At 37.9% G+C, this 17,426-nt stretch overlaps 1 protein-coding gene across 5 annotated transcripts in view; it reads right to left on the bottom strand.

The window, feature by feature from the left end:
• Positions 1 to 434: 434 nt before the first annotated feature.
• PRTFDC1 (phosphoribosyl transferase domain containing 1) overlaps positions 435 to 17,426 on the bottom strand; it is a 43,490-nt gene continuing 26,498 nt past the window's right edge. For 3 of the 5 annotated variants that reach the window (XM_077173980.1, XM_054633530.2, XM_077173988.1), the window contains exons 5-9: positions 6,324 to 6,341; positions 4,824 to 4,906; positions 4,374 to 4,420; positions 2,321 to 2,397; positions 435 to 1,686 (exon numbers count right to left, since the gene is read on the bottom strand). In XM_077173980.1, coding sequence (XP_077030095.1) covers positions 1,639 to 1,686; positions 2,321 to 2,397; positions 4,374 to 4,420; positions 4,824 to 4,906; positions 6,324 to 6,341 — 273 coding nt within the window. In that variant the 3' untranslated portion in view covers positions 435 to 1,638. Of the gene's footprint in view, positions 1,687 to 2,320; positions 3,715 to 4,373; positions 4,421 to 4,823; positions 4,907 to 6,323; positions 6,342 to 17,426 lie in introns of all 5 variants that reach the window. The other 2 variants (XR_013180982.1, XR_013180981.1) reach the window with 2 other exon arrangements.

The raw sequence follows: 17,426 nt of genomic DNA, 5'->3' as shown, positions 1-17,426 counted from the left end.
CATGTCAGTCTGTGCAATGTGTCATTACTACCAAGAGCAGTCAGAAGCATTAAGAAAAACTTTTCTACTCTCATCAAACAAAAAGGGATTAAATTCTTCAGCAGCTTCTTCCAGGGTCTGTAAGGGTATGCATTATTCTCTAAAACAGAAAAAATTTACTCTGAGGGAAAGCTTTTCAACAGAACTCTTTTAAAATACAAGTTAAAGGAGTAGAAATGAGCTAAGGCATTTCTCTAGCAATCACCATAATTCTTTGATCTTTTTCATTCCCATAACATCATGCATGGATTTTATCCAAATAACAATAGCTTATCAGCTACAGAATACATACCTATGGTATGTTTGGATTACCAGGTAAATGCATATTTTTTAAAAGTTTTTATGGGATGTGCAAAATATGCTGAAGCAGGAAAACAAACAACTGTGCAATGTAATAAGTATTCCTAAGGTTTCTTTATTAGTTTATAGGAATCTGCAGCTAGTAACAATTTGCCTCTCACAGTTCAGAGCAAAGCTACTGATACACAGCTACTTACTTTGCATTGGTTTCCCTCGGGAAGTTGTTAAGAAGACTTATATTTAATACAGAATTAAATTTTTCACAGCTAATACAGTACATAAAACTCACAAATTTCTTCAAACATGATCTATAAAGGAAGGAGTCTACAGTCTGCAACACTCATGCATTAACTGGTTTGCTGTGTTGTCCTATATATTTTTTTCTTTTTTTTCTATACAAGCCTTCTTCAGCATTGTCAGACCTGTATTCTCAAAGATGACAGATGGTTACAAAAAGTCTCTACTTACTTAGACACGTTACAAAAATCAAATCATAACTGAATAATTGTCTGACTAACATTAAACTTTTGTGTTTAATGAGGTTTAGTTAAGACTATAATCTCAGGAGAACACTGTTAATTTTTATACTTTGTATCCTAGAGAAGAAAGGTATACCATGCAGAAATTCAAACCTGCCTGGCATTGGTTTGTCTTGATTAAAATTCAGCACATTAAACAGGTCAGATCTATGGCTACATGACACACCAGAACCATGATAAATTCCTATTTTGGATCAGCAGTGTCCTGCAAAGGTTCATTTTGACCTGCACATTCTGAGAGCTAAAATTTTGTTTTGAAGAGTGGGTAATAAACTGCAAAACAACACAAAACTTCCACTGAAACTTTTGAATTGTGGAATTAAGTCAAAATAATGCTTTTAATTTTGCATGATGAAGTCAATAAAATCTTGTAAAATAATCCTCATGTACAGTATGGCACTTTTGAACTATTTTGTGCAACACAGTGAAGTACATGAATTGCAATAGGTGGAATGAAGAACTGAGCAAAGAAAAGATGTGTTCACAATGAGACCTGAGGCAGACAAGTTATTAGTCAAAAGGCATCTTAGGTGGTAATTTTAATATTTAATAAAGGTAGTAACTGTAAAAGTCCTATGCTTCACATTTTAGATAAGACCTCTCACTTCTGTAAATATTCATCAGCATCTCTAGAGTAAAGCCCTTATTATACTGAGTTGAAAGACACACAAGCCAGTTGAATTGCTTTTCTGGGAGATGCTTGAGGGAGTGTAGTCAAATTTCTGCTTCACTGAAATATTCAGGTGTGGATGTTACTGCTTCAGACTCTGTATTTTGCTTTGCCATGATCATTGATAACACATATGTGCTGAAAAAAACAGAACATATTGCAAAAGTATGGTTGAGTACATTGTTAATTATTAATAATTGTTTACAAATACTTGGCTTGGCTAACCTGGTGATCTTAAGATTACTCTTTCCTTTCCAGACAACTGGAAATGAATTCTGATTTCACTTTCTAGCTACAGCAAGTTTTCCCACTTGGAATTCCCAGCTTTGAGATGCTCCCCTAGGAGTGCCACAAGAAGCAAATGAAAGATTTGCAACTTTTTTCCATCCTCACTTCTCTGAGAAAAGGGACAGGCAACACATTATTCAGACAACCCAAATTCAGTCTGACCTGTGCCTGTGTTTCACTTTTGCTGCTGTCTCTGCACATCCTGGCAGTGGTCGACCTGAAAAGCCCCATGTTCACAGAAGATGGAAATTTAGGGAACTCTTAGGGGGAGGGAACTGTTCACAGTGCTGAGCAAGAACTCCTTTGGATTATTTGAGGTTTTGCAGGGAGTTTTGCACTCATTGAAAGGATCCCAAATCCCAACCACGTCAAAGACTCACCTCCACAGGGCCCCCAGGAGGAGAAAAATTGTGGGATATTTATGAGAATAAATATGGAAAATGTAGATCAGTGACTTTTAAAACTATTTTTATAAGAAACTTACGTTTAAATCTCTGAAGTGCTCATTGTAGTCTAAGGCATAACCTACCACAAATAAATCTGGAATTTCAAAGCCGTAATCTGTAGTGAGACAAATAACAAACACCATCAATATAAGATCAGTAGCAGTTATAAGCCCTTAAATTAATGTGTGGGTCTCAACAACCAAACTCTACTTATATGTAGTCAGTTGGGGCTATGTTACTTTTGATTGAGACATCATGGTCAGCAGTAGCCCCATAACCAGTTCCCAGCCATAGAGTACTTGTGAAAGGGATGTGAACAGTCAGAGAAGAGGAGAGGATAATTTTGTATAAAATTATCACTGGCACATTGAGGAAGGAAGCCAAAATCAGAGCTGGAACATTCTGCTTGCATTTGGAAGCTCCACTGCTATCTATGTGTGAAGATTACTGTCCCATATCACAGTAATAATAGAAAAATGTGGAATATTAAATCAGAAGTAACTTTCAGAGATCTATATATTTTCTGCTAAGAATAGCAAAATCCATCTCATATTTTCTGCTACCAAAACATGTCAAATGCTTTTAAAATAAAGCCCCAACCTTATGAAGATTCAAGCACATGCTTAACAAAGTAAATGCATGCAGTGCACCTCAGTTATACAACTCACATACCTGAAGCCAAGCACAGACATGCATCTTTTTCATTGTGAAGGTCTGTGCAATATCAGCACAACATAAAAAAAATTAGACTCTTTCCAAATTGTTCTCTAAATAACTGAAGGAAAACCCAATCTTACAGACACAAAACTAGATCCACATAAAAAATTCTTCAGGTATTCAAGTAAGGAATTTATTCAGTTGTTTAAGACTGGAGGTTATGTGCACTTTGGAATTGTAAATTTAGGTGAGTGAGGAAATGCTACACCACTGTCAGTGATTTACAAAAGAGATCTCTGATGTTTTATAAAATTCATCACACTATGAATGAACAAGGATAAAATTTGTTTCATTCAAAAGTTAATACATAAAAATATAGAGCTACCCTTCATGAAGTAATTTTATTGCCTCTTTTATATGTTTAACATTAATGAATCCAGTCAAATATATGCCTTAATTTACTGGGTTAAATTCTAAATGTTAAAAAATACCACTCCACTGTGTAAAAAGTTGTACAACAAAATGTTTGGACCATAGTTCAGATAACAGGGCTAAAACCTCACAGCCATGCCCAACATTTAAGTAACTTTTGCTTCACAGATTTTCCATCTCTCCCACATCCCAAATCAAAATCCTTCATGCTGCCTCCTGGTACTCACCTGCCTACTCTCCTTCTACCCTCCTCCCCAGCTCAGCTGACCAGAGACTTCTTCAGTAGCAAATACTGGTGGATCTCTTCTAGATGGATCTATTCTTTTCGTATTTAGCCACATACCTGTTATTACATCATTTATTCTAAATAAGTCTAAAATGACAATTGCTTGGTATAGCTCCATTTACAGCTTCATCATAACACAGTATAAAGACCAGTAATTTAGAGAGAAGTGGTGCTGGTGTGGTGCAAACTGAGCAGCAAGAGAAAGTTTAAAAAGCCCAATTTATCTTCTGCTTTTTAGGGGGTGGGATTTAATTATAATATCAGTGTTTTCCCTTTGAACAATAGTACTTTTAAAAAATAGAAGTGCTTTTCTGAATAAAAAAATGTAAAACTTGCTAATACTTAGTCCCAATAAAACACCTTTCATGCTCAGATGGAATCCTGCAGATCCTCCAGAGAGATGCAATGAGGAAGGAAAAAGAAGAAATGGATATTCTCTTCGATATTATTTGTCAGAGACAGAAGATAAAACACTCACCTTCCATAGATAAAATTAAACCATTTCAAAATTTCCCAGTAAAGTTTATATTCTGCAGAAGACCTAAGTCGGGTAGGCTTTCCAAATGGCAATTATACAAATCCTGCCATTGCATCCCATAGACCCACTGACAATTGGTATTTTGCAATGCTTCTAGCAGTCCATAGAATGTGATGAAAGGCAAGTGACAGAGTAGTGGTAACTTCTACTGTCAAGTAGAGATTTTCAGAACACTTACAATCTGGTCTGTACCCATCAGGCCGAGATGTTCTTTTCACCAACAAACTGTAATTAAAAATAAAATAAACCCCATTTAAATCTAGATATGTAACTGAATAACATAAAACTATTCTCGTTATCAAAAATCTGAGCCATGTGAGTCCCTGTTCTTGTTCTATTTCTCTTCCTGACAACATCCCGACTACAGGGAAGAGCTGGGTGTATTCCCCTCCCTGGTCCATCAGTGCCAGTTTTGAAATGGCTGGAGGATCATTGCCAAGCAGAACAATACAAAAGTATTTCCCTTCTTTCCTTCACCCTCCCCTCAGTGACCCAGGCAGCTCCTCTGCACAGCTCTCCTTCATACTGCAGCATCAAATTAAAGCAGGATGTCTGAATGGGAATCTACTCTGGAAAATATGCTGGACTAGACTAATTAATTACTAAATTTTGTGATTGTTTTACTCACCTTGCCACTTTAATCATTTTCGGCTTGTATTTTTCTATATTGTTAAGCAGAACCTTCATGGTCCTTCCAGTTCCAACAATATCCTTATAAAACAAGAAAAATAAAGTAAGTAAAACACAAAGGAAAGCTGAAAGGAGGAAATCTGGACAATGAGAAGCTTCACATCCTTATTTTGTAGAAATGATTTATTTTTCCAGTGCATTCTAAACCACATCCAAAAACAGCTATAATTGAGCTTACACTGTTTGAAGCAAGCACTTTCTATTCATAAAATTATCAGTTCAAGGACTGTCCACTTCCTTTTGAAAACAGCTGTGTTGCAAGTACTTGGGATGTAACTTGGGACTGGAGCTGACTCTACTGGGCACTGCAAGGATGCAGGCATTAGACTTTGCACGCTATGCTTGAGATCACAGTATGTCACCATGTCTCCATGTTGGGGCTAAATCTGCCCTATTTGTTGTATTAGCACAGTACAAATGGGATTTCTCCAGAGCTGCCATATCCAATATCATCTCAATGAGATCAATAGGTATCTGGCTAGAAAACTGACCATGGAGAGCAGCTGTTGGTCTGAACTTTGGTGTAGATTAGCAACACCTTGTCTCTGCCCTCCAGCTGTTTAATATCCAGTTTGCTTGGACATTTTTAATTTCTGTTAAAGCAGATGGAATGAGTAAATTGGAGTTCTTAGCAGCTATTCCAGTAACCAGCCATCTCTGTGGCTGATGTCTTTTTTTCCATCCTTTGCTAAGAAAAGAAATTTCAACAGTATACATATAGTTCATTACACACTGTCCAGCTTACTTCCCACACAAGCAAACTGGTTCTGAAATGCCAGGCAGATCCTAATATGCTCTCTAGCTGTCCCAGTTGCTTATTCAACATTTTCAAAGAGAATCACCTATCTTAATTATATGAGAATTTGTAGCAGCAGTGAGGTGACATGTTCTTTCCCTCTACAACTGAACACTGCTGACTTACATCAGCAACAGCTCTGTGATGGGCTGTGCCCCAGGGACACTGCTGGGTGGAGAGCTGGATGCAGGAGCTGGGGGCCTTGAGGGAAGGACTGACACTCCCAACCTGACTGTGAACAGCCCTGGGGCTGTAAAGCATATGCAGGGCCACTATTTCAAAGTCATGCACCTGAGAAATGCAGGGCATCACTGCCGTTGATTCACTGTCCTCCAAGGAACAGAACAACTTGAAGAACAGGAGTTGATGAAACCACAGAAAGAACAAATCAAATAAGGCAGAAACAAAGACTCCTGGGTATCATGAGGTAGAGCACCAGTTAGAGTGACAGCAATGTAGTTTGATCTGTTATGCAATTGCAAAAAGACTGAGAATCCATTAAGCAAATCAACCCCTCTCCCTCTTCACCACCTCCCAGTGAGAGAAGTGTAAACACTGACAGGATTTAGAAACTGAACAGCCCATCATAAGTTGGCTGTGTGACTTTATCTAAGTACAATATGACATAAACACCCAGCTTACCTCCACAATTAGAACATTCTGGAAGAAACAAACAAAAAGGAATACAATTACATAATATTCACATAGTAAAAGAAATAAATGTTTAAAAAAGGGAAATGAAGATAGGTCCATGTACATATGTACAACACAGTAGGATACTAGGAGTTTCCTGTTTCATTTCTATGCCCTGAAAAAGAGCCAGCCATAAGAGCTAGCCCTGCAGTCAGGGACCACAACTTAATTCAGCTCTGTCTAGATTATCCTCTTTGTCCAAGAACGGATGTAGCTTTGGAAAATAAAATTAGATGGAAGAAATCCAAATAGGATGAGCTTTACTTCATTCCAGTGTCTCTAGCTGTGTACTGCAGTGTACCCTAAAGTTCACTAAAATACTATTTCCAATGTTAGTATGAGAATACAACAATAATATTCTTTCTCTGAAATAAATGCTCTTCCTCCCTCCACCCACACCCAAGCAACTTCACAGTAAAGGATTAGAGGCCAAGTTGTAACACCCACTCTCATACTGCAAAGCACCCTCTTTCTCTTCAGATACTGCTGCTGAAATCAGTATTATTTGAAGAGAAGGGGGGTGGCCCAGCCAAGAGCAGTGATGTCAAGCTTTATGACAGTATCATCACACAGGCTGAATCTTTTTGCTGAAATGGTTCATCACTGTTCCAGGAAGTACACTGTCTAAGGAGACTTCAGTTCTTCTACTAAAAGCAATATTAAGATGCAATGTCCTTATTAGAATAAATAAAAATCTATTTATTAGTAGGCATGATCATATGCATGATCAAAAGGATGGACTCTTACAGTCTTGCATTAAGATCTACTTTCTGAAGTGAAACCTGCAGTAGCAAGAGGAAAGTTATTTCACAAATACCTTTATCTATCTATCAGTGTATACACCTGACATGGATGTGCACGCTGTGTGTCCTGCAAAACCTTGAGACCACATAGTTTCATATCCATGCAGTATCCACCAGCCTAGCTTACATTCCACTTCCTTTCTCTCAGGCTGGTTGGCTTTGCTACATACATAAAAAGGAGACTGTTTGACTTCCTTTTCCATAACAAAAACCCAAGGCTGAGAGTAAGAGAGACAGACACACAGACAAGGAGTGTGTGAAAGCAGCATGCTCACAACCAGCACACTTTTAACAGCTTCATTAACCAATACATAAATAGCTTTAAATACTCAAACCAGAAATTATTAATATAGATTATCCATATTTATATTCATACTGCAGCTATTCCTAACACTCACAGTGCTTGGTAGGGAAACATGGCATACTTCATGCATTAAGCACTGCAGAAACATGTTACCACACACTGTATTGTACCTGGATGCTTTTAAATGGCAAAACACTTGGTAAAGGTGTGGAAGGAACTCCTGGCAGCAGTTGAGCAAATGTCAGCAATGGAGATACCACTCAAGAAAGCCACTAATTTAAACTGAGCTCTGGTGGAATGTATATTAATCTTGGAGGGAGGCTCCTTTTTGGTGTTTTCATAACAGGTTTCACTGGTGGTTATCCTGCTTGGCACTCCTGACTTTCAACCTCTCAGCTGCTGACACAAACAAGTTTGGATCTCAAGCTAGTCCTGTGAAGGCAAAAAGTTAAAGGCCTCTTAACAACAAAAGTCTGAAGATAGCCTGCCTCTAGAAACTTCTCCCTTCAAGAAAGAATGGAAGTATATCAGTTGTCTAGATGGGATGAAGAGCCAAAACCATGTTCAGGAGAAGCTTATGACAGGTGTGTAGGAACATAGTTTTTGAAGGAAACCATTTGGATCCAAAACCAATTTGGATCTCATCTGGCTTCCTGTATGAAGTCATAAGTGGGAAAAACACTTCTGAGGACTAGCTCAGGACACCTGGGTCTGGGGCATAAGGAAATTACTTGATTCAGTCACTGGACACCTGAAGGTAATGTGCAGGAGTAATGGCTTAACCACCCCAAGGAACCTGTGCAGCTGATGATATATGTAAATACTGATTTGTTTATACACACACATACACACATATATATATAATATAGGGAGAGAGCAAAAGAGTTGACAAAGAAAGAATCTCCCCAGAACTAAAAATGGAAATTAACCCTTTAGTACCAGACCCAGTGAGAGTAACCATGATCAAACACAGCCCACGGATCTCAAGGCAGGTCCATAGGCTTGAGACAGGTTAAACAAAGTCAGTCTGTGAGTCAGGGTCTGGGCCAATGCTTGCAGTAATGTACAGGTTTGGCTGCAGCTGAGCTGAAGGTTGGTACCCATAGAGCACAGATCAGTCATGGACTAAGAGCCCAGGGCTGAGCTGGTGTTCCTGTGCCCACAGGTGTGAGTAAGGCCCCAAGGACACAGGTCATGGCCATCAGCATCTATTTGTGCATCACTTAGTGCACTGTGACAGACTGAGAAAAGCAAAGTCCTGGGACATTTCATACACAGACAAATAAATTTCTTTGCTACCACAGTTGCTTCAGCTGTTCTGTCAAGATTAAGGGATTCTTTTACTTGCTCACATGTGGAAATCACGAAGTTGGACAGAATGAGGGGACAGCAGCCTCCTTGGTCATGGAATTTGGGTTAAACAATAAGGAGTATGTCCTTACACAGTCCTTACTATTTAACTTGTGAGAAAAAATAATCATAGACATAATAGAAAATGTCTGAAGAGACCATGAAAGATCATCTTCTGTTGGGCTACAGCAGAAATTTTAAACTATCCTTCACAGATATATGATTTACCTCTTCTAGAACATGATGAGTACTTCAGAATCTCCCCAGGGAATATGTCTCAATACCTCATTATCTAAGAGCAAAAATATAATAAGAAAACTTCTGTTGATATTTGGCCTGAACTTATTTTGAACAGAACATGGAAAAAGCTTTTTTTTCTTCTCTTTTCTCTTCTATATTTGAAAGACATACTTCCTCTCTTCTTCAGATTAAACAGCCTCTATTTATTTAATGTTTTCTCACAAGTTATATTTCCTAGCTTTCTGATCACTCTTTTGTTCTCTTCTGGAATTGGTCCAGTTGGTCAGAATCCTTCTCCAGTTGTGGTGTTCCAAACCAGAGTCTTTTCCAGTGTCAAGAGGAATAAAAGAATCACTTTGTATGCTTTATAAGTAATCCTCCTTTCTATGTATCCCAGTACAACACTTACATCCTTTATAAAAATATACTGATGTCTCATGTGCAGCTTGTGATCCATCTTTTGTCTCCAGGACTGCTGCTGAGTCAGTCCTCCCTCACTTGCATTTATGCAAAAGATTATTTCTGTATAAACACAGAAGTTGGTATTCGTCTTTATTGTTGTTACATGTCATTCTTTGAACCAAATTCTTAAAATAATTTCTTAAGATCATAATATCTTGTAGTATTTTTCCAGGTAGTATGAGTACCATTAAATGCTAATTTCATCTTTTCAATCATGAATTAAGTTTTGTATAGTCCCTGGAGAGCATGCTTTAATGCATCTCGTCTGACAGTGAAGCATAATTAACTGTTTCTGGAGAACAGCTTTCCAACCAGTTACACATCTAATAGAAATTTAATTTTGTCTATGTCTCCTTATCACAAATGACTCATATGAAGGAAAGAGGATTAACGTGGATCCAGACATGCCTGAAAGGTTTGTCTGGCTATAGGAGTGATAGTCACCTGCACATGACTTCAGCTGATGTGTAAGATCTCATGTTTATTGACTAACTTGACAAGGAAGGATTTTGGTGGACTTTGTCTCTCATCCATAGAGTCAAGGAGTCCAACTGTTGCAAATCATATACACTGGGGAAGTTCCTATAAGATGTCTAGGCCAGAAAACACAGTTGCTGTTTTGTATTATGCCCATTCTCATTATTTCCAAAACTCAGATGAGGATCTTCTGTACTACAGGGAAATCATGTAGGTAAGGCCTCTGCAGTGGAAAAGCCACTATAAAATATTTAGATATGAAAACATTTTGTAACTATAAGTAAGCAGGCATCCTAACTGTTCAGAGTGATACTTTAATCTCTGTTATCATTATGCAGGGTTACTGTGCCTAAAGTCTCCCTACTTTTCAGTCATTAACTGCTGCTTACGACCGAAGGCATTCAGAGTGGTTTGCCATCCTCTGGTACACAAACTCTCTCCTGCAAAATACTGTGCTGGGAAACTGACTGTGTTGCTGCCTGTCCCCTGCCTTTCTACTGTTGGAGCAGTCTACAGATAGAAGATTTCAGAAAAGGGATGGAATAGCAGAGTAAAAGAGCAAACTGCCAAGAAATGTTTTGATATACAGTGTCCCAGACTAGATAGTGGTGATGTCCAACTAAAACTGGTTGAAATAGATTAGCTTATCCTTGATCAGATGGATAGCAGAGGATGAAAGAAGAATGCAATGGATACAACAAATTAGTACATTGTCAGTGATGTCATCCTAAAGGCACAGCTGGCTGTGCCCAGCATCTCTTGTGAAAGATCAGTTACATGAAGACCTTATTCAGCTTCACTGTGAGTCCCCATGTGAGCTGGTGTGCAGGGGACTGGTAAAACTCATCAGCTTGTGGTGCTGCAGAAGTCACTGATAGCTGGACAAACAGGATGCTAAAGAACACTGAAGAAAAGATCCTTCTCAAGTATGTGTGTTTGTAGCTCCCATACCACATAGATCAAGAATGTTTTGTCCTCTCAGATATATTTGAAGCAATTACAAAGAAGGAAACCACATGAAAAGAAAAGTAATCCAGCCTTCTGGGTTCTGTCTACTTTTGAAACTCAGAGAACAGGGTATAGGAATATTTACTGACATGTTGACTAGGCTAAAGATGGCTTAATTTCTGAGCAGAACCATGTTCACCAATACAATCTCTGAAGTACATCCAGAAATCTAATAATGGTGCTAATATATCTTAGAGTGAGACAGAATACAGTCAGTTTTTTAAAATATGTCCTGGAAAGATTTCATACATAGTCCAAATAAAAAGGGATGCTGGCTTCAGAGAATGAAACACCTTCCTATTGAGTCACTGGAAAAGAATCAACATTGCAAAAGAATCAGCTGCCATTACTGATAGCTCAGAGGGATGGCTGGGAGCTCATAGATTTGGATGTGATTCATTCTGTGTTTACACAGCTTTTTACCAGGTAGCTGGCAGAAGGTAGGCTGGTGTAACACAGAGTCAAAGAACATCTCAAGCTGGAAGGCAGTCATAAGGAACAGCAAGTCCAACTCCCTGCTCTTTGGAGGACTACCTACAACTAAACCATATGACATTGACCAGGTTCTTCCTGTAACTGTGACAGGCTTCAGGCCCTGACCACTTCCCTGGAGAGCCTGTTCCACTGACTTGAACACAGTTTCAGTGAAGAACCTTTTCCAACAGTCCAATCTGAACTTCCCCTGATATGGCTTCATTCCATTTCCTCCTGTCCTGTTGCTGCTCACTAGAAAGCTGTGTGCACTGCCCATCTTGTGGAAGCTGTAGGCTGTGATGAGGGCACCCTTCAGCCTTCATTTCCCCAGGCTGGACAACACAAGTGACCTCACCACTCCTCAGAAGTCTTGCCCTTGAGCCCTTGCACCAACCTGGTTGCCCTGGACACACTCTGATAGTCAGAAGTCCTTCCTGCATTGTGGCAGACCCCAGCACTTCAGGTGAGGCTGCCCCAGTGCAGAGCAGAGCAGAGCAGAGCAGAGCAGGACAATCCCTCCCTTGCCCTGCTGGCCATGCTGTCCCTGATGCCCCCCAGGACAGGGTTGGCCCTCCTGGCTGCCAGGGCACTGCTGGCTCAGGTTCAGCTTGCCATGGATCAGGACCCCCAGGTCCCTTTCATGCTGCTGCTCTCCAGCTTCTCATTCCCCAGTCTTTACATATAATAGGGATTACCCTGTCCCAGATGGAGAATCTTGTTAAATTTCATACAACTGGTGCTTGCCCAGCTCTCCAGCTTATGCAGATTTCTCTGTAAGGCCCCTGTACCGCTGAGGGAGTTCATAGCCCCTCCTATTTTAGCATCATTAGCAAATTTTCTTAATGTACATTCAATTTATGAGTCCAGATCTTTTATAAAAACACTAAAGAGCAGTGGGTGCTGTGGAGTTTAAAATTCTCCAGTTTTGAGAGATCAGGGCACATACAACTTGCAACTCTGTACATGAACATTTGAACTGAGCAGAAATAATATTTGTGGTGTGAGCTGGATCTCCACAAAAATAAAATTTGCATTTTCATATACATTTCTAGACAGTAGTAAAAATGGCCCATAGCAGCATGTCTTGGGTCATCTGGAAAAAGGAGGTTCTTGACAATACTAGTACTATGTAAAATAAGGAAGAAATAATTTCTAGTCCCCAGGTAGCATGTGAATCTGTCTCTCTTGCTAAAGAGAACTGTCTGTGAATGTTAATTTTTTTAAAATAATGAACAGAAAACATGCAAAAATTGAAAATCTGTTATTTCCTGCTTTTAAAAGCCACACACATTTATACAGTGAAGGAAAGTATGTTGTTTTTACAGTACATTTAAAAAAAATCCTGATTTGCAGTAAGATGAAAACTACTCCAGCACTGAGTCAATACATTTCTATTGTTTACCTTCCCACAGGTCAGTAATAAATGGAACAATGTCAGCTAACAAGACCAAGCAGAGTAATGAGAGCATGTCTGCCTCCTGCCTGACAGTAGTAACTGCTATGGAAATTATTTTTCATCTTCCTGGAAAAGAATAACAATTTTTTTTCTAGACTTGGATTTTATGTTCCATTCAGAAGACTGTTTTCAAAGGAAAATTGCTATGAAATAGTAGTACTTTGAAGTTAGCACAGAGTAAGACTTTGAGGAAAACTGTGTCTTTGAATTAATACAAAATGTGACATTTTAACAAGGTAAAAATTCTAAGCTGCACATTTAGAAAGGGGGAGTATTTCCCTGAAAGCCAAAACTATACTTTAATAATCAAATAAACAGCTGCATTTAATGCAGCACTACAGCTAAGAGGACAAACTCAGCCCTCACATATATAGCAAGAAAATCAGGTAGGTACATAAAGAGGGTATTTTCTCCTTAAATGTTTCAGCATAAAATCAGCAGAATAGCATACACACATTTTTTTTTTCTTTAGTAGAAAGAAAAGAACAGGAAGAACTTAAAACTGAGAAAACAAAAATTATTTGAGAACTGAAAAAAATACCTTAGAGTGAAGTAAGGTTTGTAGCAGGAAGTAATAGCTTTTATTTAATTAACAGCCCATTTCCCAGTGGGGGAACATTTTTCACAAAAGAACTTTGACCTTTCAGCCCACAGCCTGAGAGAGACCACAAAATACCTTCAACAGCTGAGCCTGGGAACAAAAATTCAGAACTGCTGTATGCACTCGAAATCATGGACTGAATAAAATAGTGCTTTACAGCACATTATAATCCTCCACTGCAGCTGCCCTTCAACTCATTTATCAGTGTTCCACAGCTGATAATTTCCTCTCTTATTTTAGCTCAGAGGAATTCTTAACATTTTTATCTGCCCCTCTGGTCACAGGGCAGGTGATTATGGAGGGCAATCGCTTCTCTTATCCCAAATTGTCTGATTACCACATTAGGTTAAAATTAAGAGTTTCTACCAATCTAGAATTAGCTTGACGTTTGCTGATTCTATTCAGACCAACAGAAGGATCTGCATGCTTGAAATTTCATTTCTTCCAACTATATCAGTTGCCTACTAATAATTTCATGTTGTTAATTCCACCTTCAAACCTTGTATCATTTACATCCTACAGTATGCCAGTACTGTACAGCAGGCTTCCAATGGATTAGCTTATCTAAAAGAAGCTTAAGTAATGACTGTGTGATAGGCAAATATGCAACCATATGGCAATATAAATTTGACAATGGCAAACAGCTTAATCCAGTAGGCAAAGGTATTTAAAAAGGCCACAGTAAAAGACAAAAAAATGCTCACATTCAGAAAGGAAAATTAGGTTCACCATTTTAGCAGCAATGACAGTTGACTATTGGTATAACATGCCTGATATATGGAGGCTTCTCCATCAAGCCTCTAAATCAAAATTGTTGGTAGTTTAAAAGATACACTGTAGGTACTGTAGTGAAGAAATAATCATTTGGGACCCTTCATTCTAATCACCCAGAAGATGCTTTTGGGCCTTAAGATAAAGGAATCTCTAAACAAAGCCCTGTTTGTGATCAGGCAAATTAACTGTCCTGGGAAGGAAAAAAACAAAGGGAAAAAAATGAACCTTAATGTGGGAAGATTGACATAATTTGGACTGATGGAAATACTTTTATCTTCAAATCCCCACTGATATCCTGAGTTCCTTCCTGTCTCTTTCTTAGATAGAACTATTCTTAAACTACTTGAGAGTATTTGTAACATGTTGTTAGTTATACCAGCTTGCAAAGCTTGCATGAATACACAGTGTCAAGAAAAGGTGAGTTCATTTATTTGTCCAGTACTACAAGTGAAAGCATATTTGTAAAAAAAAAACAACCCCACAGCCTACTACCTTCCCCCCACAAAATCTTTTTTATCAATCTCTCCTTCTTTTTTTTATTTTGTTTTATGAGAGTAAGGGGATAAAAAGCAACAATATAGTGTATTTTGATTCCTTTTAAATAAATTTCCATTCAGTAGTCTACATTTTCAGTTAGATTCTTTCTGAAGACACCTTTTCATATGTACTCCATGTCATCAGAATGACATAAATTGATAATGTGATTCTTCAAACTAAATTTTTAATGGATTATCAGTTTACTCATCACACATGCAGTACTTGCTTTCTTAGCATTGTATTTATGGAACCTCAGGTACCAGTGGTTAAACAAGACATTTTATGACAGTGCCATAGAGCTGAAGAATCACCATCAAATAAAAATTAAATAAAAATGCATAAAGTTTCAGTGAAGATGTTCAAAGGTAGCTAAATGGACTCCTGTGAAAAGTGAAATAATTTTATGTTATGCACACAGGGATGAAATCCACAGATATTAACACTTCATCACAATGTCAGAAAATAATATTAAAGACTTCTGTAAAATGAAACATCTAGCTAGGAACTTTCTACAGAGTTCTAGAAAAAGTCACATATGTCTGATTTTCATCTTTTCTGTTGGGTTCATCCACATCTTTCAGCATACTTGGAAGGATAGATATGACATCTCAAAAATGGTTTTTTTCAGACACTTGGTTTCATCAGTAGAAGCTGCTGATGGGAGCAAACTGGTTAATGTGTTAAGAGTCCATGTGTACAAACTCCAGCTATTTACATTGTGCAAAACAAGTTCAAAATCTCTAAGAGTTAACAGAGTGGGAACATAATGGAGGACCTGATGCTTTGTTCTTAGAGAGCATTTGTCAAATGCTGTGCACACTCCTGTTCCACTTGCAGCCATCTTCACAGCATGGCTATTGTGCATAAAAATAGAGCAAACTACCATAATTAATCTAAAGGTAATTCAGGAATGACTCATGTCTCCATTTTCTCACTTGCATGAAGAAGTACAGTCCTCTGGTCATCTGGAATTGGATGAGGATTTTCTGGGCATAGGTGAAATAGGATTATGAACAGGTAAGATGTAGAAGCAAGCAGATAGTGGCTGAGCAGAGCCCATGTGAAAAATGGGATAGGAAGGCTGTAAAAGTTTTTTATTATTTCCTTTCTCCAAAACAACAACATCAAAAGAAAATAATGATAAACAGTAGAACAGATTATCTAAGAAAGAAAAGTGCAAAGAAAGGTGATTGACTTTGGAAAAGGAAAAGATAGTGTCTTTTGCTTCAGAAAAAACAGTTAAGGATGGCAACTGTCAGAAGAATAGACAGTATCAAATCTAATTAAGAAAAAAGGCAGAACAACAGGAGTGCCTAAATCTGGCAGTTAAGCAGAGGTGCTGAAGATGTGCACTGCTTCAAGACACATAAAATCAACCTTTGAAAAGATGAAAAAGGCAAGGCTGCATGTCTGACAGGAATAAAGTAAGATGTTGAGGTGAGTGGGGGACATGACTATTGCCAAAGTGTATAGTGAATTTTGTATACCTTTATTGTCATATAAATTGTCTCTCATGTACATAATGTTCTAAAGAGAATGGCATTATTGTTTCTGCAAATTTATGGGCATTACTCTGGAAAGGAATGCATATGGGGAAGAAATCACAACATTAGTCAACACAGTGAATACTAATGGAGAGAATAAGTATAGAACCAACAGAATTCTGAGAAACAAACTTGGAATGGTGAGAATAATATGTATATTAATCTAGAGAATAAAACATTGTGTTAGACAGCTGCCACATGCATGGTTTATTAAATACTGACATGCTAACATATTTAGGAGAATGACAGAGAAACAGCTCTCAAAACTGGAGCCTATGACATGCATAGAAAATGGTTCAATAAAATAGGAATGAAACGAGAGGCATAAGAAAAGAAAGTGAGAATGCCTTATGTTCCTGGAACATCCTCCCAAATGACAAGCTGGGCAAGAAAATGGTAGACAGTGGATAAATTGATTTAGGCAAGACATATAAAAGAAGTTTGGAGATTTTATAGCACAAATCCTGCCAGAAGGAATTGAGAAGAGCTGCATGGAGGATATCTTCTTCAGAGTGAAAGTTCTTTTTTGTATGAGCTGATCAGTCATTTTAGGAGACCATCAGAGTGAGGATGGAGTTCTCAAACTAACACAACCAAGTTCAGGGAAAACACAAATACTAATTTTCCTTTTTTTCTTGATGGCTATTTATGACCTTCTACACTTCACAGAAAATGACAAAACCACTGCCTGTCAACAACATGTACTTAATATGAACAAGGGGAAATCATACAGAACATAAGAATTGACAGAATTTTTTAAATTCACTGGCTCCATAATTGTATAGTACTAAATGTATAACTACTCTGTCTCAATTTGAAGTTCTTATTAACTTAAAAACTAATAATGATTATTTTGTTCACTTTCTATGCTATATAGAAATAGCATATTTCTATATATGACAGTGTATATATGGATCTAAGTTTGACATCAAATATATTATACAACTGTAATAAGTATTTAATTGCAAAAATATATAAACTTTAAATTTATGATCTTATCTAACTTGTCTCATTTGCAAGGA

This window comes from Agelaius phoeniceus, chromosome 1 (assembly GCF_051311805.1).
Source record: "Agelaius phoeniceus isolate bAgePho1 chromosome 1, bAgePho1.hap1, whole genome shotgun sequence".
In the NCBI taxonomy this organism is placed as follows: Eukaryota; Metazoa; Chordata; class Aves; order Passeriformes; family Icteridae; genus Agelaius; species Agelaius phoeniceus.
This window is presented reverse-complemented; position numbering and strand designations above follow the sequence as displayed.